This window comes from Oncorhynchus mykiss, chromosome 13 (genome assembly GCF_057628025.1).
Source record: "Oncorhynchus mykiss isolate SJ-2025 chromosome 13, ASM5762802v1, whole genome shotgun sequence".
Taxonomy (NCBI): domain Eukaryota; kingdom Metazoa; phylum Chordata; class Actinopteri; order Salmoniformes; family Salmonidae; genus Oncorhynchus; species Oncorhynchus mykiss.
Genome location: NC_143034.1, coordinates 19150001 through 19176231, shown reverse-complemented (window position 1 = coordinate 19176231; position 26231 = coordinate 19150001). Strand labels below are relative to the sequence as shown.

Below are 26231 nucleotides of genomic sequence, written 5' to 3'. Positions count from 1 at the left end.
GCGCTGCCGGAGTCTCCCGCCTGTTCAGCGCAGCCAGAGCCTCTCTTCTCTACTGCGCTATCGGAGTCTCCCGACTGTTCAGCGCAGCCAGAGCCTTTCTACTCTCCTGCGCTGCCGGAGTCTCCCGCCTGTTCAGCGCAGCCAGAACCTTTCTGCTCTCCTGCGCTGCCGGAATCTCCCGCCTGTTCAGCGCAGCCGGAGCCTCTCTCCTCTCCTGCGCTGTCGGAGTCTCCCGCCTGTTCAGCGCAGCCAGAACTGCCAGTCTGCATGAAGCAGCCCGAGCTGCCAGTCTGCAATGAGCTGCCAGTCTGCAAGGAGCTGCCAGTCTGCAAGGAGCTGTCAGTCTGCATGGAGCAGCCTGAGCTGTCCGTCTGCATGGAGCAGCCTGAGCTGTCAGTTTGCAAGGAGCAGCCAGAACTGTCAGTCTACATGAAGCAGCCAGAGCTGCCAGTCTGCAAGGAGCTGCCAGTCTGCAAGGAGCTGCCAGTCTGCAAGGAGCTGCCAGTCTGCAAGGAGCTGCCAGTCTGCAAGGAGCTGCCAGCCTGCAAGGAGCTGCCAGTCTGCAAGGAGCCGCCAGAGCTGCCTGTCTGCAGGATGCCGCTAAAGCTGCCAGCCTGCAAGGAGCTGCCAGTCTGCAAGGAGCTGCCAGTCTGCAAGGAGCTGCCAGTCTGCAAGGAGCTGCCAGCCTGCAAGGAGCTGCCAGCCTGCAAGGAGCTGCCAGCCTGCAAGGAGCTGTCAGTCTGCATGGAGCAGCCTGAGCTGTCAGTCTGCATGGAGCAGCCTGAGCTGTCAGTCTGCATGGAGCAGCCTGAGCTGTCAGTCTGCATGGAGCAGCCTGAGCTGTCAGTCTGCATGGAGCAGCCTGAGCTGTCAGTTTGCAAGGAGCAGCCAGAGCTGTCAGTCTACATGAAGCAGCCAGAGCTGCCAGTCTGCAAGGAGCTGCCAGTCTGCAAGGAGCTGCCAGTCTGCAAGGAGCTGCCAGTCTGCAAGGAGCTGCCAGTCTGCAAGGAGCTGCCAGTCTGCAAGGAGCTGCCAGTCTGCAAGGAGCTGCCAGTCTGCAAGGAGCTGCCAGTCTGCAAGGAGCCGCCAGAGCTGCCAGTCAGCATTGAGCAGCCAGTCAGCATGGAGCAGCCAGATCTGCCGGTCGACCAGACTCTCCCAGATCTGCCGGTCGACCAGACTCTCCCAGATCTGCCGGTCGACCAGACTCTCCCAGATCTGCCGGTCGACCAGACTCTCCCAGATCTGCCGGTCGACCAGACTCTCCCAGATCTGCCGGTCGACCAGACTCTCCCAGATCTGCCGGTCGACCAGACTCTCCCAGATCTGCCGGTCGACCAGACTCTCCCAGATCTGCCGGTCGACCAGACTCTCCCAGATCTGCCGGTCGACCAGACTCTCCCAGAGCTGCCGGTCGACCAGACTCTCCCAGATCTGCCGGTCGACCAGACTCTCCCAGATCTGCCGGTCGACCAGACTCTTCCAGATCTGCCGGTCGTCCAGACTCTTCCAGATCTGCCGGTCGTCCAGACTCTTCCAGATCTGCCGGTCGTCCAGACTCTTCCAGATCTGCCGGTCGTCCAGACTCTTCCAGATCTGCCAGTCGTCCAGACTCTTCCAGATCTGCCAATCGTCCAGACTCTTCCAGATCTGCCAGTCGTCCAGACTCTTCCAGATCTGCCAGTCGACCAGACTCTTCCAGATCTGCCAGTCGACCAGACTCTTCCAGATCTGCCAGTCGACCAGACTCTTCCAGATCTGCCCGTCGTCCAGACTCTTCCAGATCTGCCCGTCGTCCAGACTCTTCCAGATCTGCCAGTCGACCAGATTCTCCCAGATCCGCCAGTCGACCAGGATCTGCTGAAACCGCCAGCCAGCCAGGTTCTGGTAGTTTCTACTACCTGCCTGGGCTTCTTCTCAGTGCTGAGCTTCTTCTCAGTGCTGAGCTTCTTCTCAGTGCTGAGCTTCCTCTCAGTGCTGAGCTACCCATCTGTCCCGAGTTACCTCTGTCCCGAGCTGTCCCTCTGTCCCATGTTATCATTGTGGTGGGTAACCTATTTAGGGACGTTTAGGAGGGGGATTAAAACTGTCATGGAGTGGGGTCCACGTCCAGTGCCAGAGCCGCCACCGCGGACAGATGCCCACCCAGACCCTCCCCTATAGGTTCAGGTTTTGCGGCCGGAGTCCGCACCTTGGGGGGGGGGTACTGTCACGCCCTGACCATAGTTTACTTTGTATTTTCTATGTTTTGATTGGTCAGGGTGTGATCTGAGTGGGTATTCTATGTTTCATGTCTTGTTTGTCTATTTCTATGTTCAGCCTGATATGGTTCTCAGTCAGAGGCAGGTGTTCGTCATTGTCTCTGATTGGGAACCATATTTAGGTAGCCTGGGTTTCACTGTGTGTTTGTGGGTGATTGTTCCTGTCTATGTGTTTTCACCAGATAGGCTGTTTAGGTTTTCGTTACGTTCATCACGTTCTTTATTTTGTAGTGTTTGTATTGATTCGTGTTTTACGTTTGTTCATTAAAACATGGATCGCAATCTACACGCTGCATTTTGGTCCGACTCTCCTTCTCACGAAGAAAACCGTGACAGTTCCAACATCTAGTGGGAAGCCTTCCCAGAAGAGTGGAGGCTGTTATAGCAGCAAAGGGGGACACCAACTCCTTATTAATGCCCATGATTTTGGAATGAGATGTTCGAGTAGAAGTCCACCTACTTTTGGTCATATGGTGTATGTGTGATAGAGAGAGAAGTTATGTTCCATTCAGGAAACGGAAGAGGGGAGTACCAGTCCAATCTTAACCACACAGAACGGAGCACAGACAAAGTTCCCAGATGCGTAGTCCATTTGGTCAAATGTTGGAACATGAAAGGAGCCCCATGATTCCTGGAAAAATAAGACAGAGTAACAAGCTAGCTACACAGACTATTGAAACAGCATGCATCACTTTGTGGGTGCGTTGTATTGTGTGTGTGTGTTGCAGGTTCCGTAGGTGCTGCCACTACATCCTGACCAGGAAGTACTTTGAGTTCAGTATCCTGTCTGTGATCGCAATGAGCAGCATCGCCCTGGCTGCAGAGGACCCTGTCTGGCCTGAGTCACCAAGCAACCAAGTGAGACAACACACATCTTTCTGTTTCTCTCCCGTGCTTTTCTTTCTATCCAGCTGTCTCTGTTGGTCTTTCCACTCGTGTTGTGTGTGTATATTTCTCTGAATTGCCTCTCAACAACATGAGACAACACCTCTGCACTTGTCTGTCTGTCTTTGTATCTCTGTCTGTGTTTTCACCAATGTGAGACACCTCTACGCCTGCCTCGCTCACTCTTTCACTGTTTCTCTGTCTCTCTATATATCTTTCTCTCTGTCTCTGTCTCTGTCTCTCTATATATATTTCTCTCTGTCTCTGTCTCTGTCTCTCTATATATCTTTCTCACTGTCTCTGTCTCTGTCTCTCTCTTTCTCTGTCTTTCTCTGTCTCTCTCTGTCTCTCTCTGTCTCTCTCTGTCTGTCTCTGTCTCTCTCTCTGTCTGTCTCTGTCTCTCTCTCTGTCTGTCTCTCTCTGTCTCTCTCTGTCTGTCTCTCTCTGTCTCCCTCTGTCTGTCTCTCTCTGTCTGTCTCTGTCTCTCTCTCTCTGTCTCTCTCTCTGTCTGTCTCTCTCTGTCTCTCTCTCACTGTCTCTCTCTCTAAATGAACTGATTCCCCAAAAACATTTCCACTGCATTTCAGCCCTGCCACAAAAGGACCAGCTGACATCATGTCAGTGATTCTCTCGTTAACACAGGTGTGAGTGTTGACGAGGACAATGCTGGAGATCACTCTGTCATGCTGATTGAGTTTGAATAACAGACTGGAATCTTCAAAAGGAGGGTGGTGCTTGGAATCATTGTTCTTCTTCTGTCAACCATGGTTACCTGCAAGGAAACACATGCCGTCATCATTGCTTTGTACAAAAAGGGCTTCACAGGCAAGGATATTGCTACCAGTAAGAGTTCACCTAAATCAACCATTTATCGGATCATCAAGAACTTCAAGGAGAGCGGTTCAATTGTTGTGAAGAAGGCTTCAGGGCACCCAAAAAAGTCTGGCAAGCGTCAGGACCGTCTCCTAAAGTTGATTCAGCTGCGGGATCGGGGCACCACCAGTACAGAGCTTGCTCTGGAATGGCAGCAGGCAGGTGTGAGTGCATCTGCTCGCACAGTGAGGCGAAGAGTTTTGGAGGATGGCCTGGTGTCAAGAAGGGCAGCAAAGAAGCCACTTCTCTCCAGGTAAACATCAGGGACAGACTGATTATTCTGCAAAAGGGACAGGGATTGGACTGCTGAGGACTGGGGTAAAGTCATTTTCTCTGATGAATCCCCTTTACGATTGTTTGGGGTATCCGGAAAAAAGCTTGTCTGGAGAAGACAAGGTGAGCGCTACCGTCAGTCCTGTGCCATGCCAACAGTAAAGCATCCTGAGACTATTCATGTGTGGGTTTGCTTCTCAGCCAAGGGAGTGGGCTCACTCACAATTTTGCCTAAGAACACAGCCATGAATAAAGAATTGTATCAACACATCCGTCGAGAGCAACTTCTCCCAACCATCCAGGAACAGTTTGGTGATGAACAATGCCTTTTCCAGCATGATGGAGCACTTTGCCATAAGGCAAAAGTGAAAACTAAGTGGCTCGGGGAACAAAAAAACTATATTTTGGGTCCATGGCCAGGAAACTCCCCAGACCTTAATCCCATTGAGAACTTGTGGTCAATCCTCAAGAGGTGGATGGACAACCAAAAACCCACAAATTCTGACAAACTCCAAGCATTTATTATGCAAGAATGGGCTGCCATCATGTGGCTCAGAAGTTGATTGACAGCATGCCAGGGCGGATTACAGAGGTCCTGAAAAAGAAGGGTCAACACTGCAAATATTGACTCTTTGCATCAACTTCATGTAATTGTCAATAAAAGCCTTTGACACTTATGAAATGCTTGTAATTATACTTCAGTATTCCATAGTAACATCTGACAAAAATATCTGAAGACACTGAAGCAGCAGACTTTGTGAAAATTAATATTTGTGTCATTCTCAAAACTTTTGGCCACCACTGTACAGTGTACTGGTATGTGACCTATCTATCAATATAATGTGTATGTATAGTGTACAGGTATGTGACCTGTCTATTTCAATAATGTGTATGTACAGTGTACGTACAGCCCAGGTATGTGACCTATCTTGGTACCTCTACTCTGTCATTCTCAGGTGCTGAAATACTTTGACTATGTCTTCACGGGTGTCTTCACGTTTGAGATGTTGATCAAGGTAGTATACAGAGTGTTAATGTCTGTTTTAGCGTCTGTATACGTGTGTGTGTGTGTGTGTGTGTGTGTGTGTGTGTGTGTGTGTGTGTGTGTACTAACACCTCTCCTTTCCTCTGTCCCCAGATGGTGGTGCTAGGCCTGTTCTTACATCAGGGTTCATACTTCAGGGACCTGTGGAACATCCTGGACTTTATAGTGGTTAGTGGTGCTCTGGTGGCCTTCGCCTTCACGTAAGTGTCCCCCCCCCCCCCTCAGCTCTGTCTCCCCCCTCTTGACCCACACTCCTCTTTTCATCACCCTGTCTTTCAGTCGCCTTTCACTCCTTTGCCTGATGCATTGTCTGGCCCTTACTGCCTCAACACTTCATATGTAGTCTCTCTTTCCTGTATTTCTATGTTCTCTCTCTTTCTCATCCCTCCATCTCTCGTTTCCTCTGTGCCTGTTGCTCTGTTTCCTGGCCTAACACTTTCTGTGTGTCTCTCTGTCCTGTATTTCCATGTTCTCTCTCTTTCTCATCCCTCCATCTCTCGTTTCCTCTGTGCCTGTTGCTCTGTTTCCTGGCCTAACACTTTCTGTGTGTCTCTCTTTCTTGTCATTATTTTTGTTGATTGTTTGTTGATTATTTCTCTGACTAGTCACACAGCACGGGCCTGACCTCTTTCTCTCTCTCTCTCTACCCATCTCTCTCTCCGTCCTAAGCGGCCTCTCCATCTCTGTGTCTTTGTGTCTCATCCACTCTCTCAATATGAGACTCAACTCTCTAGTCTACATCTGCCTTTTCCATGTCTTTCATTCATTATTTCATCACATCTTCACATTTCACTCTTTACACTCCTCTCAACCAGCCACAAGTCAGCCGGCCATCTTACTAATGATTCCTCCAGTTTACCTTACACGACTCACTCCAACACCCCCCACCACCACCTTCCTAAACCTAGCCCTCAGCTGCCCTCCCACCCAACTACTTGCATCTAACCCCTGCCTCCCACCTCCCTCCCCAACTTAGCTCACTGTTGCATCCCCCTCCAAACTGCCTTCCCCCAAAAACCTCCCAACTCCCCCAAACCCCACTAAATGCACCCCTACCCAATCACCCGACCACCTAATCCCTCCCCCAACTTTCTCCACATCTCCCAGCCTTCAACTGCACCCAATCATCCTCTCCCTCCCACCCCCTCCCCCAAACCTCCTGAGAGCGCCCCTGTCCCCTTACGCTGTGTGAGGCTGAGGGTTCCCCAGGCACCCGGTAACCCTCTAGTGCCCAGGTCGTTCTGGTTCAGAGCTGCGAGGCACACACCTTGCCCTGTCCTCCCGTTACATCACACACCTCACACACGCACACCTCACACACTCACACACTCACACACTCACACACCTCACACACACACCTTTACACACCCGTTAATGGTTACCGGTAATCACTCCACTCATCCACCAGAAGAGCAGGTATTTTACTATTTATTATCCTCTGCACGGCCTGGGGGAGCCTGGGGGAGCCTGGGGGAGCCGAGAAAGGGAAGGAGGGAGGAGAGGGGTGAATGTTTGGGGCAGGTCACTGAGGGTGGAATGATTTTTTATCTTGAGATATTGTCCGCATATCGACAGTTGTATATGGATATATGTGCCTGAGTATGAATGAGCGAGAGAATGGAGACGAGAGGCAGAAGGTGGAGGAAGGAGAGAGAGAAGGAAAGAATGAAAGAGAGTGTGTGTGTGTGTGTACATCCTCCTCAGCTCCAATGGCATGCCTGCACTGGTACTCACATGGATTACATGATGACATCACACAAACCTGGCTGGGATGTGTTACGATGAGGTGCTGACAGTGTTGATGATGTAACAAGAGGAAGAAGCTGAACGTGTCCTTGTGTCTTCACGGCAATGTCGGATTGAGATGTCACTAACATTCTATGATGCAGAATGTGACCAATGTTTTGATCTGTGCTACACATAGAATTAGGAATTAGAATACTAGAATGGTCATGAACCTTCTTATGATGGGATAAAGGTCAGCCATTTTGGTCAGGGCATTGGTCAACCGTGGTTTGACAGTGCTGTGATAAGATATTGTGTAAAATAATGAATTCAAAGAATTTATCTGCACTGTGTTTGTTAGCTAGCTAGCCAGACAGTTTTAGAGGAATGATTCCAATAATTATTCAAATGAACTGCCAATATGCCAACATTCCTTTCAAACAATGCAGTCAACCCACAGCCATACACTGGCTGAAATCAGCTGATGATAGGACTTAGACAAGTTGTAAATGCAACAAGTACTGATTGTATCATATAATCGCACTCACAGCATTCCAAGAAAACACAAATTGAGACATTAATGGTCTGTTTACATATATTTTAGAGGCTATTTACAGACGTGGAAAAAGTTACCAATTGTCATACTTAAGTAAAAGTTAAGATGCCTTAATAGAAAATATAAATAAATATTTTAGGTTGACAATAATTATATTACACAATTTCTGATATATCACATGCCTTACTTTTATTTTCCCGCATAAGTAAAATCAGGAATCTACTGCCAGTCATTCCAATTAGACTGGTTTGAAGTTCTCCCTGTCCAATATTGCTTCCATTTTCACCCCATTCTGGACCTTTGAGGATTTATGACATGGCCCCTCTAGTAATTTAATTGGATCTCTATGGTGCTACCAAGGTGACCTTTTGTGTTTCTGGACAGCTGCAGGTTGCTATGGTTACTAGATTGTTCATGTAGCATGAATGTGACAATAACACGGTTGCTATGGTAACTTGATTGATGATGTAACATGCAGTAATTGTACATGTGCATTGAAAGAGTGTGACAAGTACAATGCTAGGAGACCACAAGGACTGAGGAAGGTGTACATACAAGGGTGTATATATGCACAGCATTGATCAGTACATATCCAGTGCCTTGCAAAAGTATTCATCCCCTTGGTGTTTTTCCTATTTTGTTGCATTACACCCTGTAATTTAAATTGATTTTTATTTGGAGTTCATGTAATGGACATACACAAAATAGTCCAAATTGGTCAAGTGAAATTCAAAAAATTACTTGTTTAAAAAAAATTCAACAAAAACAAAATCGGAAAAGTGGTGCGTGCATATGTATTCACCCCCTTTGCTATGAAGCCCCTAAATAAGATCTGGTGCAACCAATTACCTTCAGAAGTCACATAATTAGTTAAATAAAGTTCACCTGTGTGCAATCTAAGTGTCACTTGATCTGTCACATGATCTCAGAATATATACACCTGTTCTGAAAGGCTCCAGAGTCTGCAACACCACTAAGCAAGGGGCACCACCAAGCAAGTGGCTCCATGAAGACTAAGGAGCTCTCCAAACAGGTCAGGGCCAAAGTTGTGGAGAGGTACAGATCAGGGTTGGGTTATAAAAAAACAGAAACTTTTAACACCATTAAATCCATTATTAAAAAATAGAAAGAATATGGCACCACAACAAACCTGCCAAGAGAGGGCCACCCACCAAAACTCACGACCAGGCAAGGAGGGCATTAATCAGAGAGGCAACAAAGAGACCAAAGATAACCCTGAAGGAGCTGCAAAGCTCCACAGCAGAGATTGGAGTATCTATCCATAGGACCACTTTAAGCCATACACTCCACAGAGCTCGGATTTACGGAAGAGTGGCCAGAAAAAAGACATTGCTTAAAGAAAAAAATAAGCAAACATGTTTGTTGTTTGCAAAAAAGGCATGTGGGAGACTCCCCAAACATATGGAAGAAGGCACTCTGGTCAGATGAGACAAAAATTGAGCTTTTTGGCCATCAAGGAAAACACCGCTCATCACCCCGGGAACACCATCCCCACCGTGAAGCATGGTGGTGGCAGCATCATGCTGTGGGGATGTTTTTCATTGGCAGGGACTGGGAAACTGGTCAGAATTGAAGGAATGATAGATGGTGGTAAATACAGAGAAATTCTTGAGGGAAACCTGTTTCAGTCTTCCAGAGATTTGAGACTGGGACGGAGGTTCACCTTCCAGCAGGACACTGACCCTAAGCATACTGATAAAGCAACACAAGTGGTTTAAGGGGAAGCATTTAAATGTCTTGGAATGGCCTTGTGAAAACCCGGACCTCAATCCAGTTGAGAATCTGTGGTATGACTTAAAGACTGCTGTACACCAGCGTAACCCATCCAACTTGAAGGAGCTGGAGCAGTTTTGCCTTGAAGAATGGGTCAAAAATCCCAGTGGCTAGATGTGCCAAGCCTATAGAGACATACCCCAAGAGACTTGCAGCTGTAATTGCTGCAAAAGGTGGCGCTACAAAGTATTGACTTGAGGGGGTGAATGGTTATGCATGCTCAAGTTTTCTTCTTTTTTTGTCTTATTTCTTGTTCGTTTCACGATGAAAATGTTGCATCTTCAAAGTGGTAGGCATGTTGTGTAAATCAAATGATACAAACCCCTCCTAAAATCAATTTTAATTCCAGGTTGTAAGGCAACAAAATAGGAAAAATGCCAAAGGGGGTGAATACTTTCGCAAGCCACTGTATATTGTTATGTATGATGTGTATGTTTGTAGTGTATGACAGTAGTTTGAACTGCCTATAGTTGGTGGTCCTCAACGTGGCTGTTTCTATGGAGACTGATAGGTTTGTTGACTCTCTCTGCGAGTTTAAAATCACTCCACTGGCCTACTGCACCCTCTCCAGCATGACGTCCCCCTCCCTCCCCTCCAAGAGGATGCTTCCCTCCCTCCTTTCTCCCTCCTTACTTCTCTCTTTCCTCCCGCCACCTTTCCTTGTTCCTGTGATATTTCTCCTTACTCCTCCTTTTCTCCTCTCTGCCTTCCTTACCTCCTTGGTGGCCTGTTCTCCTCTCCCCCAACCTTTCAACCCTCCTCCTCTCCACCTTTCCCAGCCTGCTCCCTTCCTTTTCTCCTTTACTCCTCCTCTTGTCCACTTCCTCCATTTGCTCAGGGCTACCCTGATGCTCAGGGTTAGGGCTCCACTTGTCTCTGTGGAGCCTTGATTTGTTGAGTCTCACATAGGGGGAGACAAGACTGTCACGTTAAGGTTTTTGACTCAACAAATCCGCTTCTGGCACCGTCATTGAATGACACTGGACTGTCACAATGATCGAGAACTGCATGTTTACGAGCCACTTGGACTATGCATTTGAATCTGTGTGTGTGTGTTTGTACGCGTGCGTACTTACGCCTGTGTGTGTATGCATGTGTGTGAAGATGTATCGTGCGCGTGTCTGTTTTTATGGTTACCGTATGTAGATGAACGGTGTCCACTGTTCTACGGTGTCTACAATATTTACTGTTCTCTCTCAATGAGCAGAAAACTACCCCAAAATACATTTGTTAGATCCCACGCCTAAACTGCCCTGTGTTGTACAGTATTACAGTACGTCCGTGCCTTGCGGGGCCCATTAGATAACAATAGATCTAATGAGATGTTTGTCTCAGTTAAGACCTGGCTAATTGATGGTTATTAAGAGATAAGATCAGTTTTACTGTTAAATGAATACAGCCGTTACTGTGAAGAAAGGCTTCAGGGACTTTCCACCTGACTTCTCCACCTATTTAGAGAGAACTTAGTGGAATATTGTGTTTAGTTATTTGACTAAATAAATTGCTGAGTAGGATCGATAAGTATTGCTGTTGAATGAATACAGGGAGAGATAGATAAGTAGAGGGCCGAACCGATTCCTCTAACCATCAATGAATGGCTTTGAGGATCCAACAGGAGAGTAGGGCTACAGTCCAAACACTCCCCCTCAGCCCTCGCCACTTTCCCTCTGGAGAATCCCCGTCGAAACCGGATGCAGTTTGATTGCCATCTTAAGCGGAGGTCCAACTCCCAAACTTTACCCCCTCAGCCCTCGCTTTAGCTCGGAGGAGCGAGTGAAGAACTTTGATCACTTGTGGGGTTGATATGACCCACAATTCAATGCAAACTGTAGTCACATGTCAAACTCTGGTGGTCAGACAAAATTAGGATTTTATCGTTGGCAAATTGGCTTAGTCTCGTAGTGAGGAGCCTATAAAACGTAGATAGCTTGCCTCCCGAGTGGCGCAGTGGTCTAGGGCACTGCATCCTGGTTTGAGTCCAGCCTCTGTCGCAGCCGGCTGCGACCTGGAGACCCATGGGGCGGCACACAATTGTCCCAGCGTTGTCCGGGTTAGGGGAGGGTTTGGCCGGCAGGGATGTTCTTGTCCCATCTCACACTAGCGACTTCTGTGGCGACTTCTGTGTTTTTAAGTTAAACTTCAAGATTTCCACCAAGGACGTTGCCTCTCCGATCATCACTCTCCCTCACTTGGGCAAGTGACATTTAAGGTACACTTGGATGTAAAACATCATTCAAGGGCAGAGGGTTTACGGCCGAGGGCTGTCTACTTTGAGTTTGGACTGCAGCCTAGGTATAATATAATAGTGTAGGTAGTAAGTGAGTAGAAGTCATGATAATAGTATATATAGTGCTAGTAATATTCATAGTAGTAAGTAGCACTGTATGTATTAATAGTGGTACTACTAATAATGTAGTAAGTAATGTAAATAGCAGGTAAATAGGTAATAATGCATTTGGCAGGTTTAAGACTTCGCCACCTTTTGTAACAGAACCTAGTTACAATTGTTAGAATTTAGTCATGTTTAGGTTGTCTCAGTAAGGATTTCTATGTAATAAGAAGAAAGGTCTCCACTATCAGTAGTATTATGTAATCAAAAGAAATGGATCTGCACTATTACCAATATTATTAAGGTAATCAAAGGAAATAAGTAAGTGTCTTTTTTTTGTGAACAGGTATGTAAACATTCCATCTTCGACATCACAGTTGTTGTCATGGCAACCAGAGTTGGTGGGAGGAGTCAGAGTGTTGGGGAGAGGATTGGGGTTTATATCTATCCAAAAGCACTCCATCTTGCTTTCCTCTCCTATTTTCTCTGTCTGTCTCTCATATGGGTGTTTTCTCCTTCTCCAAACCCCTTCCCCCTTTCCTGTCTCTAGCTGTGTTTTCTATCTCTGTAAGTGTGTCTCTGTCTTTCTTCCTCTCTTTCTCCCTATCCCTCCATCTTTTGTTCTTTCTCTCTGTTGCTGTCACTGACCCTTTCTCGCTGTCGTTGCCTTGGTGATTTCTACAGGAGCTTCGCAAAGTAAAGTAAAGTTCTGTCTCTGTCTGTCTCACTGTCTCTCTCTCTGTCTGTCTCACTGTCTCTCTCTCTGTCTGTCTCACTGTCTCTCTCTTTCTGTCTCTGCTGTCTCTCTCTCTTTGTCCGGTCCAAAATGGCTTCTCTCTCTTTCTTTCTTTGTTCCTCTAGTCGTTCCGCTCCCATTCTCGTCGTTTCTCGTTGCCTTCTCTTCCTCCATTCACTGTTGTCACACCCACATTTGGTCTGCCTGTGGACCATTCCGGAACCCCTCCACCTCCAGGAACCAATTGTAACGCTTCATGATATCCCCCTAAAATGATTCAATGCAGTACAAACCGGATGCATAGTGTTTTGCTTAATGTAGCTAAAGCAAGTGTTAAAAATCTAAAAGATGCAATTCACCAATGAACATAGATGCTATCATTGTATTAATAGGTGTCTACAATGCGATATATACTGTAGCTAATTGCAACTTGCTATCATTGTACCAGTATCTGTAATATACTGTAGCTAATGCAACATGCTTCTTGCTAATGCTACTTACTATCATTGTATAGGTCTATATACTATAGCTTATGCTAATGTTATATATAGTAGCTTGATGCTCACACTATATATTGCAGCTAAAGGTAATGCTAATCGCATATACTGTAGCTATTGCTACATGGTAATGCAATATACAGTAGCTTATGCTACATGCTAATCGAGTATGCAGTAGCTGATGCTACATGCTAATGCTATATACAGTAGCTAACGCTACATGCTAATGCTATATATAGTAGCTAGTGCTATCATTGTATAGGTGTCTATAATACAGTTGCTATAAATGCAAATTCTTAATGCCTATCCCGAGAAGAGCTTTTCTCTAATACTCTCATACTGCTCTGATAGAGAGGACTCTAGTCTATTCAGTCTATTGAGGATCAGCAGAGTAAGGCATATTGATTATCGAAGCACACACAAACAACACACTACAGTTGCCAAAGACCAGACTCAATCAATCACCAATGAATTGAATTGTCTTGAGAATTTGAGAGAGCAGACCTCTGCAGTTCATAGTTAAAGGCTTGATGAAAGACCTCTCTCTCACACACACACACACACACTCTGCTCCTGCTCCTTGGCAGTCCTCCAGCCGACGGTCCTTGTTTTTAAAATGGCTGTCATTCCACTTACAGTAAAGATCAACTCTCTGATATGGTCCCCTTGACGTCGAGATTTTTCTTTCCCTGGTATTGTTTTATAGGCAGTACAAATCCTGGGATCTACAGCCCCCTATTGTTATGAATAAAAGGAAGTAGGCACATAAAAACACAGGATGTCGTTTGTCATTTACCACAACAGGCTGCATCTGAAATAGCACTCTATTCCCTCTATAGAGCCCTAGGCCTGGTCAATAGTGGTGCATTATATAGGGAGCAGGGTGACATGTTGGACGCAGCCCTGATGACACAGACTAAATAATTCCTCCTTCTGGTTGAATGAACTGTTCTGTGTTCTATCTGTGATGTCACATCTTGTGACTGACATCAGCAACGTCATATGGCCACGTCCCAATCGTCTCAGATAGCATCCTTTCCTCGTCTCCTTTCCTTCAAGTCACATCACTTATCTGAGGGTGACAATAAACCGGAATGGTATCCAGCCCTTTTATAGGCAGCGGTATAAGGAGATAAGGAAAGGAAACCATTCAACCCTGTTGGGACTGAGGGTTATGAGCCCATAATGGATTATGAGTCCATAATGGTATCAGGCTCATGGATTACATTGTTGAAATGATAATCCTGCCTTGTAATAATACTCTAACACCCTGACATCCACTCACATTCTCCTGGATAATGGAAAGTTGTGAAAAAGAAAGAAAGAGGTTTGGCTGGGCATCCCGTCAGATGTCTGTTGATAATATGTAATGGTTGAAACATGCTTCTCAAGAGTCTACTGGCCATGAAACCAGCTGATCAAACAACTGATCACATATCGGTTCATGTGATTCATATAGAAGGATCATTTTTTTGCAGAAAAAGAGACTGAGATCTGATTGTCTCTGTACTATGTTTTAACCTGTGTAAGACAAGTGTGCTAGCCTTGTCAACTGTTGACTATCTATGTATGAGAGATAAGTTACCCCAACCAGGACAGGAGCTTTTCCTGACCCTAAGGATGGGTAAAGAATGGGTTAGGCCTATATTCTCACAAACGGGTGTGGTAAGTGCCCTTTGAACTTTAACTTCCACCTCTCCCCCCGGCACTGACGTTGTTGTGTTATTCCCATGCCAACCTGTAGGGGGAGTGGCAAAGGGAAAGATATCAGCACTATCAAGTCTCTGAGAGTACTGAGGGTACTACGACCTCTCAAGACCATCAAACGACTCCCCAAGCTAAAGGTACTGGGAGGGGGAGGCAGGGTGTTCCCGCATGTCTATATATTTATATGTGACAACTCTACTACTGTATTTCTACCTGTATGGTCTCTCTCTCTCTCTCTCTCTCTCTCTCTCCCCCTCTCTCTCTCTCTCTCTCTCTCTCTCCCTCTCTCTCGCTCTCTCTCTCTTGCTCTCTCTGTCTCTCTGTCTGTCTGTCTCTCTCTCTCTCTCTCTCTCTCTCTCTCTCACACACACACACTCTCTCTCTCTGTCTCTCTCTCTCTCTGTCCACCAGGCTGTGTTTGACTGTGTGGTGAACTCTCTGAAGAACGTCCTGAACATCCTCATCGTCTACATGCTCTTCATGTTTATATTTGCTGTGGTGGCTGTGCAGCTGTTCAAAGGCAGATTCTTCTACTGCACTGACGAGTCCAAGGAGTTTGAGCGCGATTGCAGGTCTGGACCCACACACATATACACACACACGCTGTATACACAGGCAAAACACACACAAATACACAGGAGAACACATACACACACACACACACACACACACACACGCACACACACGCTCGGGCATGTGAGTACAAACCAACCATATTTTACACACATGGATTTAAAAGCTCAACCACTTTTTAGTCCTTTCTCTTGACCCCCCCCCCCCCCCCCCCTCTCTCTCTCTCTCTCTCTCTCTCTCTCTCTCTCTCTCTCTCTCTCTCTCTCTCTCTCTCACTCTCTTCTGTCTCTCTCTCTCTCTCTCTCTCTCTCTCTCTATTTCTCTGTCTGTCTGTCTCTCTCTCTCTGTCTCTCTCTCTCACTCTCTTCTGTCTCTCTCTCTCTCTCTCTCGCTCTCTCTCTCTCTCTCTCTTCTGTCTCTCTCTCTCTGTCTTTCTGTCTCTCTCTCAATTCAATTCAATACAATTTGCTTTATTTGCATGACATAAGAATGTACATATTGCCAAAGCTTATTTTGGATATTTACAATATAATATAATATAAGAATCAGAATTGTCAACGGGACAGTAACAACAATAACCAAGGGTCAAAATAACCCTACATTCAACAATAACAATAAGCATACAGTAGAGTACATGTGCAGGTTGATTGGTCTGTCAGTCACTGTCCCTCATCTTATGGCAGGCAGCAATGTAGTGTGCTGCCAACCCACAGCTCTCTGCGTCCTCCACCAACAGGACCGGTAGCCTACTCTCATCAGAGAGGTCTTTGAAACCTTGAATAAGGGTTTCACATTTGGGGAAATGACACTCTCTAATTGTTTTATATTTTTGACATTTTGTCAGGAAATGCAGCTCTGTCTCAGGTTCTGCTGTGGTGCAGTGGTTGCACAGCCTTTCCTCTACAGGGAGCCAGGTTTTCCTGTGTCTACCATTTTCTCTCTCTCTCTCTCTCTCTCTCTCTCTCTCTCTCTCTCTCTCCCCCTCTGTCTCTGTCTCTGTCTCTCTCTTTCTCTCACACACACACAGACATGCTGTCTGCTAACTCCTTTTGTTTCTGTGTGTATCTCAGGGGAGAGTTTTTGGTGTACGAACGGAATGAAGTAAAAGCTGAGAAGCGGGAGTGGAAGAAGTACGATTTCCACTACGACAACGTGCCTTGGGCCCTGCTCACCCTCTTCACTGTGTCCACTGGAGAGGGCTGGCCGCAGTGAGTAACACACACACACACCCTCTTTTCTACACATGCCTCAATCTCAATCTCTATACTGTATACCCTAATCTCTGTCTCTCTCCCGCAGGGTGTTAAAGCATTCGGTAGATGCGACCTATGAGAATCAGGGTCCCAGTCCGGGCTACCGGATGGAGATGTCCATCTTTTACGTGGTGTACTTCGTTGTCTTCCCCTTCTTCTTCGTCAATATCTTTGTTGCTCTCATCATCATCACCTTCCAAGAACAGGGGGATAAAATGATGGAGGACTACAGTCTGGAAAAGAATGAGGTGAGAGAGGGATGGAGGGAGGGAGGGAGGGAGAGAGAGAGAGAGAGAGGGAGGAAGGGAGGACAGAGAGAGCAGGGAGATAAGATGAAGGATTACAGTGTGAAAAATAATGAGGAGAGAAAGGGATGAGGGGAGGGAGAGAGAACAGGGAGAGCAGAGAAATGAGGAGGGATGGAGACAGGGAGGAAAGGGATGAGGGGCGGGAGAGAGAGCAGGGAGAGCATAGAAATGAGGAGGGATGGAGACAGGGAGAAAGGGGGGAGGAAAGAGCAGAGGGAACAATGTGTGTGTTTGTATATATGGGAGGAGTTGTGTACAATAGAAGACACATTTCCATCTGGTATGGATTAATAAAGTATTGTTCATCTTCTTCTCCTTCCTCCTCCTCCTCCTCTGTCGTCCCCCCATCCAGAGAGGATGTATAGACTTTGCCATAAACGCCAAGCCCCTGACCCGCCACATGCCCAAGAACAAGCAGAGCTTCCAGTTCCGGATGTGGTCGTTTGTGGTGTCCCCACCGTTCGAGTACAGCATCATGGGTCTGATCGCACTCAATACTATAGTCCTCATGATGAAGGTGAGATCATATCGTCCTCCGACAGATGGCCTCATTCTAACGCAACGCTACCAGGAGCCATCTGTCTAGCAAATTGGGGAACTCATCCCCTTAGCATTTTATATTGTGTTCATCCACCTAACGCTCGTTCCTATTTCCTGAAAACCTTCTAATCTCAGGGTGAGATGAACCCCACATAACTGCTCTTCCTCCTGTGTGTGTGTTTGTGTTCAGTATAATGGGGCGTCTGACACCTATGATAAAGTCCTGAAGAACATCAACATCGTCTTCACTACCCTCTTCTTCATGGAGTGTATTCTCAAGATCATCGCCTTCGGGGTTTTGGTGAGGCTAGACACACGCTGTCACGCGCCCATCCAGAGTGACCTGCTATATCTGCTAGAGCTTCTTATTCCGATTATTCATTTATAAGTCGGGTTATTTTAGTGGACACAACTGGAGCATGTTATCCTAGTTACTCTCTAAACGCAATGCGATTGGCTAATGCAACTCCTAGTCCCTGTCTCCATGGTAACAATAATGTGATTGGCTAGTGCATATACCTTCCTGTCGGTGTCCTCCATTAAGAGCAATGTGATTGGTTACCACCTTGTCTCTCTGCACTGCTATTGGTTTATGTCTCTTGTTTCCCCCCCCCCCCCCCCGTCACCACGGTAACAATAATGTGATTGACTGGTGCGAAATTCATTCCTGTCCATGTCCAATGTCGGAGAAATGTGATTGGTTACTTCTCTGTCTCTCTGCTCTCTGATTGGCTAAAATATGTCTTCTCTTCCTGTGCCCTAACAGAATTATTTTAAAGACGCTTGGAACATTTTTGATTTTGTCTCCGTGCTCGGAAGCTTCACTGATATCCTGGTGACAGAATTTTGGGTAAGTGCGTCTTGGGGCATAGTACTATAGGCTATGTGTGTGGGTTTTAATTAGCAGTGGGATGGGAATTAGTAAGTATGTGGTGGTGTGTACATGTGTCTACCACATACACACCTAACCTGTAAATGTCTACTGCTGATCTATGATTTGTTAATAAGATACTGGGTGTGTCACAATACTCTCTCCTTTCTCCCGAAGTGTGCACTTGTTCACTTCCCTTCATGGATTTCATTGGTGGACACTCCCTTGAATTTATCCATACACAGATCTGATGCTTTTACTATTGTGGGGAATAGTGAGCTCGTGCTTCCTAGTAGGAGGAGCTAGAGGTTGTTGGGACACACCCACTGTCTTTACACTGAGCTGAAAGATATTATTTTGGTGGATAGTAGGTCGTCTATTGGAACGCTCAAATTGCCATCCAACCCAATGTTATGTGTGTGTTGTTGTGTTGTCAAGTCTTGCTTGTCTGTGTCTGTTCCCACATATTTGTGTTTGTAATTGTGCTTCATCCTGTGTTGTATATGATAGATGTTTCGCTGTGTGTAGTAGGATGGCAGTGGTAAGAATTCATGATGTAGTTGAAATGTTATGTCCACGTTTGTTTCAGACTCTCCCCGTAGTCACATTCTACAGCAGGTCCTACAGGATCTCAATACACTGAGCTGAATGCTTTACAGCTGGTTGTGTTAATTGGTGGAACGGTCCGTTTGCTAAGAAATGACTTGTTTTGTTTGTGCGACAGAAGTGCAGCGTTATGTACCGCCAACTGTTTGTCCTCGATGCGTGCCGCTCCCCCAGTTCTCTCCACCTTGGAGCTTCGTCCAACACAACGACATCAATAACAACGGCCCTGGGGCAGACAGTGGAGCTGTTTCCTCCTACTGCGGATTCCATCTGTAGATCTTTACCTAATGTCACCACGAGGAGAGCCTGAAACAAAACCACTCAAATTGGGTTGTTGTTGACTGATGTTTTGGATGGAAGCAGATTCATGTTTTTGAGCATGAATGTGCTTCCAAAAGCTCTGTGGCCTTGTTGTAACTATAGAAAGACGACATTTCTATGGTTGTAACTATGTTATACCTATGTTGTAACTATGTTGTAACTACCTTCATAATGATTCCTTTTCCTGTTCTATCTTTTTACATGCTTTCTTTAAAAACCAACCTCTCTGCTTTGTTGGCGTCCTACGCCCCCACTACTACTTCCTACTTCTGATAAATCCATCCAATCGAAATGCACTATGAATCCCCTCCCATGTTGTCCCATGCAATCCATGACGCCGACTGTGTGGTGTGCTGTTGTGTGATGGTGTGCTGTTGCCGTGCCCCACAAAAAAATCACCAAACCACCACCGACTCCTCTCGCTGACACTCACTGTATCCATCCTGCTCCCTCCTTCCTTCCATCCATCCTTCTACATCTACCTGCCACATGTAGGAGGTTGGTTTGTCATTTATCTCTCAGACCTACACGCATCCCCGTTGGCCAATGTGTGGCCCCGCCCTCCTCCTGACTTCCCTGACCCTTCACCCCCAACCTTCTGGGCTTAGCTGCCTTTTAACCCCTGACCTCTGACCCAAGTGCATGCACTTCTGATTGGCAGTTGAATCGTGTGTGTGCCTGATGACTCCAGTGGGGTTCCTCTCGGCAGCTTTTGAAAGATCTGCTCCTTCTGGCACACTATTGGTCAGTTCATGGATAAAGGGTACATACACACACACACAAATAGAATCACACCTACACTCTGAGAAAAAAAAGTGCTATCTAGAACCTAAAAGTGTTCTTCTGCTGAAGGAAGGAACCGTTGTGGAACACTGTGTCGACACACACATACAAATAGAATCACACGACGACGCACACACACACACAATCATGGACACAAATGCACATGAATTGGTTGCTGTTATGTTCTGCATAGATTTGTCACTCACACACTCACACATTGACCGTAGTGCTGCCAGAAGGACGTGTGAATGCTAGCCAAGGCTTCTGTTCTGCTTGACCAGATAGAGGGATACTCTAACACTGGTCTGCATGCAGCTGTAGCATCTTAACACTGACGCCCTACTCTTCAGCCCCCTGCTAAAGAGAAGGTAGTTGCAATAGTGTTGCCATGCCATTGCCTGCATTGAAGCTGGATCTGTCTGCATGCTAGCTTCCTCTTTCTTGTCTTCCTCCTCGTCTTCCTCCCACTACTGCTTTGCACGCCAACCTGTGCCACACAACAGTAGTGCACCTCGTCGCACAAGAATTCTGAGGTTAGGGTAGACAGTAGAGTAGACAGTTCAGAATGCTGAACACCTCATGACCAATCTCAGCCAATCACTTAGTGGCGAGGCGTGCCAGCTTCCTGGTGTGTGTGTGCGGTTGAGGAGTGCAGTGTGTGTGTGTGTGTGCGTCCTGTCTGTTGGATGCCAGTACCTCCATACCTTGTGGCCTGCTTGCCCCCTAAGATCAGTGCATTTGGTTTTTATAGAAAATATAATATACAACCTTCTACTTTTACCGGATTGGATGATGGCGTTTTTGATTTATTTTCAATTATGATTTTCTCCTTTTCTCTTCTCTCTCTTTTGTTTCTTTGGCTTCTAATCAGGTCTGGTGTGTTATGGTTGTATTTTGGTATCATTTGAATAATTTAACGTTTTAACCTCCTCTCTCTCTCCTATTTACCTCCTCTCTCCTATTTAGCTCCTCTCTCTCTCCTATTTAACCTCCTCTCTCCTATTAAACCTCCTCTCTCTCTCCTATTTAACCTTCTCTCTCCTATTTAACCTCCTCTCTCTCCTATTTATAACCTCCTCTCTCCTATTAAACCTCCTCTCTCCTATTTAACCTCCTCTCTCCTATTTAACCCTCCTCTCTCTCTCCTATTTAACCTCCTCTCTCTCTCCTATTTAACCTCCTCTCTCTCTCCTATTTAACCCTCCTCTCTTTCTCCTATTTAACCACCTCTCTCTCTCCTATTTAACCTCCTCTCTCTCCTATTTAACTTCCTATCTCTCTCCTATTTAACCCTCCTCTCTCCTATTTAACCTCATCTCTCTCTCCTATTTAACCTCCTCTCTCTCTCCTATTTAACCTCCTCTCTCTCCTATTTAACATCCTCTCTCTCTCCTATTTAACCTCCTCTCTCTCCTATTTAACCTCCTCTCTCTCTCCTATTTAACCTCCTCTCTCTCTCCTATTTAACCTCCTCTCTCTCTCCTATTTAACCTCCTCTCTCTCTCCTATTTAACCTCCTCTCTCTCCTATTTAACATCCTCTCTCTCTCCTATTTAACCTCCTCTCTCTCCTATTTAACCTCATCTCTCTCTCCTATTTAACCTCCTCTCTCTCTTTCCTATTTACCCTCCTCTCTCTCTCCTATTTAACCTCCTCTCTCCTATTTAACCTCCTCTCTCTCCTATTTAACTTCCTATCTCTCTCCTATTTAACCTCCTCTCTCTCCTATTTAACCACCTCTCTCTCTCCTATTTAGCCTCCTCTCTGTCTCCTATTTAACCTCCTCTCTCCTATTTAACCACCTCTCTCTCTCCTATTTAGCCTCCTCTCTGTCTCCTATTTAACCTCCTCTCTCCTATTTAACCTCATCTCTCTCTCCTATTTAACCTCCTCTCTCTCTCCTATTTAACCTCCTCTCTCTCCTATTTAACATCCTCTCTCTCTCCTATTTAACCTCCTCTCTCTCCTATTTAACCTCCTCTCTCTCTCCTATTTAACCTCCTCTCTCTCTCCTATTTAACCTCCTCTCTCTCCTATTTAACCTCCTCTCTCTCCTAATTAACATCCTCTCTCTCTCTCCTATTTAACCTCCTCTCTCTCCTATTTAACCTCCTCTCTCTCCTATTTAACATCCTCTCTCTCTCCTATTTAACCTCCTCTCTCTCCTATTTAACCTCCTCTCTCTCTCCTATTTAACCTCCTCTCTCTCTCCTATTTAACCTCCTCTCTCCTATTTAACCTCCTCTCTCTCTCCTATTTAACCTCCTCTCTCTCTCCTATTTAACCTCCTCTCTCTCCTATTTAACCTCCTCTCTCTCTCCTATTTAACCTCCTCTCTCTCTCTCCTATTTAACCTCCTCTCTCTCTCCTATTTAACCTCCACTCTCTCTCCTATTTAACCTCCTCTCTCTCTCCTATTTAACCTCCTCTCTCTCCTATTTAACATCCTTTCTCTCTCCTATTTAACCTCCTCTCTCTCCTATTTAACCTCATCTCTCTCTCCTATTTAACCTCCTCTCTCTCTCCTATTTAACCTCCTCTCTCCTATTTAACCTCCTCTCTCTCTCCTATTTAACCTCCTCTCTCTCTCCTATTTAACTCCTCTCTCTCCTATTTAACCTCCTCTCTCTCTCCTATTTAACCTCCTCTCTCTCTCTCCTATTTAACCTCCTCTCTCTCTCCTATTTAACCTCCTCTCTCTCCTATTTAACCTCCTCTCTCCTATTTAACCTCCTCTCTCCTATTTAACCTCCTCTCTCTCTCCTATTTAACCTCCTCTCTCTCCTATTTAACCTCCTCTCTTTCTCCTATTAAACCTCCTCTCTCCTATTTAACCTAATTTTTCCTACTTAACCTCCTCTCTCTCTCCCTCTCACCCTCTTCCTCTCTCTCTCCTATTTAACCTCCTCTCTCTCCTCTTTAACATCCTCTCTCTCTCTCCTTATTTGGCTTCCTTGTTTATTCTAGCCTCCTTCTCTCTCCTATTTCTGACCTCCTCTTTATTCATTCCTTATTTTGCTTCTTAACCTCCTCTCTCTCTCCTATTTAACCTCCTCCCTATTTAACTCCCTCTCTCCCTATTTCCACTCCCTCTTGCTACTTAACCTCCTCTCTCTCTCCTATTTAACCTCCTCTCTTCCTATTTAACCTCCCTCTCTCTCTCCTATTTAACCTCCTCTCTTTCTCCTATTTGGCTTCCTTCTCTCCTATTAGCTCCTTTCTCTCCTATTTAACCTCCTCTCTCTCTCTACTCCTTCCCTTCCTCTCTCTCCTATTTAACATCCTCTTTTACTATTAGCTCCTTTTCCTATTTGGCTCACATTCCTATTTAACCTCCTCTCTCTCTCTTCCTATTTAACCTCCTCTCTCCTATTTAACCTCATCTCTCTCTCCTATTTAGCCTCCTCTTTCTCTCCTATTAACCTCCTCTCTCTCCTATTTAACATCCCTCTCTCTCTCTCTCCTATTTAACCTCCTTCTCTCTCTCCTATTTAACCTCCTCTCTCTCTCCTATTTAACCTCCTCTCTCTCTCCTATTTAACCTACCTCTCTCTCTCTCTCCTATTTAACCTCCTCTCTCTCTCCTATTTAACCTCCTCTCTCTCCTATTTAACATCCTCTCTCTCTTTTCTATTTAGCCTAGCTTTCTCTCTCCTATTTAGCACTTCATCTCTCTTTCCTATTAACCTCCTCTCTCTCTTTCCTATTTAACCTCCTACTACTCTCTCCTATTTAACCTCCTCTTCTCCCTATTTAACCTTCCTCTTTCTTCCTATTTAACTTCCTATCTCTCTCCTATTTAACCTCCTCTCTCTCCTCTCGCCCTTCTCTTCTCTCCTCTAGCCTCTTGTACTATTTGGCTTCCTTGTTGCTCTTCACCTTTCTCCTATTAGCCTCCTCTCTGTCTCCTATTTGACCTTCCTCTCTCCTATTTTGACCTCATATTCTTTCTCTTTTCTCCTATTTAACCTCCTCTCTCTCTCCCTATTTAACCTCCTCTCTCTCCCTATTTAACATCCTCTCTCTCTCCTATTTAACCTCCTCTTGCTCTTGGCTTCCTTCTGCTCTTCACTCCTTCCTCTTTAACCTCCTCTCTCTTTCTCCTCTTTGGCTCCTTCTTGCTACTTCATTCCTTTTGCTCTTTGGCTAGCTTTCTCCTATTTGGCCCCTTCCTTATTTTTCTCCTATTTAACATCCTCTCTCTCTCCTATTTCAACCTCCTCTCTCTCCCTCTTTAACCTCCTCTCTCTCCCTCTCACTCCTCCCTTGTTCACTTTCCTTCTTCTTGGCTTCTCTCTCACTCCTTTACTATTATTAACCTCCTCTCTTCTCCTATTAACCTCCTCTTTTCTTCCTATTTAACCTCCTCTCTCTCTCTTCTATTTAACCTCCTATTTTGCTGTTCTCACTTCCACTTTTCTTACTCTTGGCTTCCTTCCTATTTAACTCCTTTTGCTCTTTGACTTGCTTCTCTCTCCTATTTAACCTCCTCTCTCTCCTATTTAACCTCATTTTCTTTTTCTTATTAACCTCCTCTATTTTCTCCTATTTAACCTCCTCTCCTATTTAACCTCCTTTCTCTCTCCTATTTAACCTCCTCTCTCTCTCCTATTTTGGCTAGCTCTCTCCTATTTAACCTCCTCTCTCTCTCCTATTTAACCTCCTCTCTCTACTCCTATTTAACCTCCTCTCTCTCTCCTATTTAACCTCCTCTGTCTCCTCTTGACCCTTTTCCCTCTCTCCTCTGGCTTCCTTTTTATTTTGACCTTCCTCTCTCTCTCCTATTTCACTTTCCTTCTCTCTCTCCTCTCACTCCTTTTTGCTCTCAACTTTCCTCTCTCCTATTTTGACCTCCTTCTCTCTCTCCTATTTAACCTCCTCTCTCTTTCTCCTATTTAACCTCCTTCTCTCTCCTATTTAACCTCCTCTCTTTCTCCTATTAAACCTCCTACTCTCCTATTTAACCTCCTCTCTCTCTGCTGCTTTGGCTTATTTCTTCCTGGCTTCCTTTATTTTCCTCACTCCTTTCTCCTATTTGGCTCACTCCCTCTTTAACATCCTCTCTCTCTCTGGCTTCCTTCTCTCCCTCTCTCGCTCCTCTCTCTCTCCTATTTAACATCCTCTCTCTCTCCTCTCTAACTTCCTCTCTCTCTCCTATTTAACCCTCCTCTCTCTCTTCCTATTTAACCTCCTTTTTTTACTATTAACTTGCTTCTACTATTCACTCCTTTTTTTCTATTTAACCTCCTTTTTCTCCTATTTGGCTTCCTTGCTCCACTCCTTTTTTCCTATTTAACCTCCTCTCTCTTCTTCTTCCTCTCACTTTCCTCTCTATTCTCCTATTTAACCTCCTCTCTCTTTTCCTATTTAACCTCCTCTCTCCTCTTTTCACTTCCTCTTTTCCTATTTAACATCCTCTCTCTCTCCTATTTAACCTCCTCTCTCTCCTATTTAACCTCATCTCTCTCTCCTATTTAACCTCCTCTTCTCTCCTATTTAACCTCCTCTCTCCTATTTAACCTCCTCTCTCTCTCCTATTTAACCTCCTCTCTCTCTCCCTATTTAACCTCCTCTCTCTCCTATTTAACCTCCTCTCTCTCTCCTATTTAACCTCCTCTCTCTCTCTCCTATTTAACCTCCTCTCTCTCTCCTATTTAACCTCCTCTCTCTCTCCTATTTAACCTCCTCTCTCCTATTTAACCTCCTCTCTCCTATTTAACCTCCTCTCTCTCTCCTATTTAACCTCCTCTCTCTCTCCTATTTAACCTCCTCTCTCTCCTATTTAACCTCCTCTCTCCTATTTAACCTCCTCTCTCTCTCCTATTTAACCTCCTCTCTCTCTCCCTCTTGACCTCCCTCTCTCTCCTATTTAACTTCCTATCTCTCTCCTATTTAACCTACTATCTCCTATTTAACCACACCTCTCTCTCTCCTGGCCTGCCTCTCTGTCTCCTATTTAACCTCCTCTCTCCTATTTAACCTCCTCTCTCTTTTTCCTGACTTCCTTTTCCTCTTGACCTTCCTTCTCCTATTTAACATCCTCTTCTCTCCTTATTTAACCTCCTCTCTCTCTCCTATTTAACCTCCTCTCTCCTATTTAACCTCCTCTCTCTCTCCTATTTAACCTCCTCTCTTTCTCCTATTTAACCTCCTTTCTGTCCTATTTAACCTCCTCTCTCTCTCCTATTTAACCTCCTCTCTTTCCTATTTAGTTCCTTCTCTCTCCTATTTAACTCCCTCTCTTTCTCCTATTAAACCTCCTCTCTCCTATTTAACCTCCTCTCTCTCTCCTATT

At 45.5% G+C, this 26231-nt stretch overlaps 1 protein-coding gene across 2 annotated transcripts in view; it reads left to right on the top strand.

The window, feature by feature from the left end:
• The window catches only part of cacna1ab (calcium voltage-gated channel subunit alpha1 Ab), a 311077-nt gene that overhangs the window by 240017 nt on the left and 44829 nt on the right, over positions 1-26231 (top strand). Inside the window, exons 26-35 of one of the 2 annotated variants that reach the window (XM_090195564.1) lie at positions 2990-3119; positions 5249-5308; positions 5431-5537; positions 14719-14818; positions 15093-15253; positions 16325-16462; positions 16554-16755; positions 17168-17332; positions 17546-17656; positions 18122-18205. In XM_090195564.1, the coding sequence (XP_090051690.1) occupies positions 2990-3119; positions 5249-5308; positions 5431-5537; positions 14719-14818; positions 15093-15253; positions 16325-16462; positions 16554-16755; positions 17168-17332; positions 17546-17656; positions 18122-18205 (1258 nt within the window). Of the gene's footprint in view, positions 1-2989; positions 3120-5248; positions 5309-5430; positions 5538-11509; positions 12438-14718; positions 14819-15092; positions 15254-16324; positions 16463-16553; positions 16756-17167; positions 17333-17545; positions 17657-18121; positions 18206-26231 lie in introns of those variants that run through there. The other variant, XM_090195565.1, reaches the window with a different exon arrangement.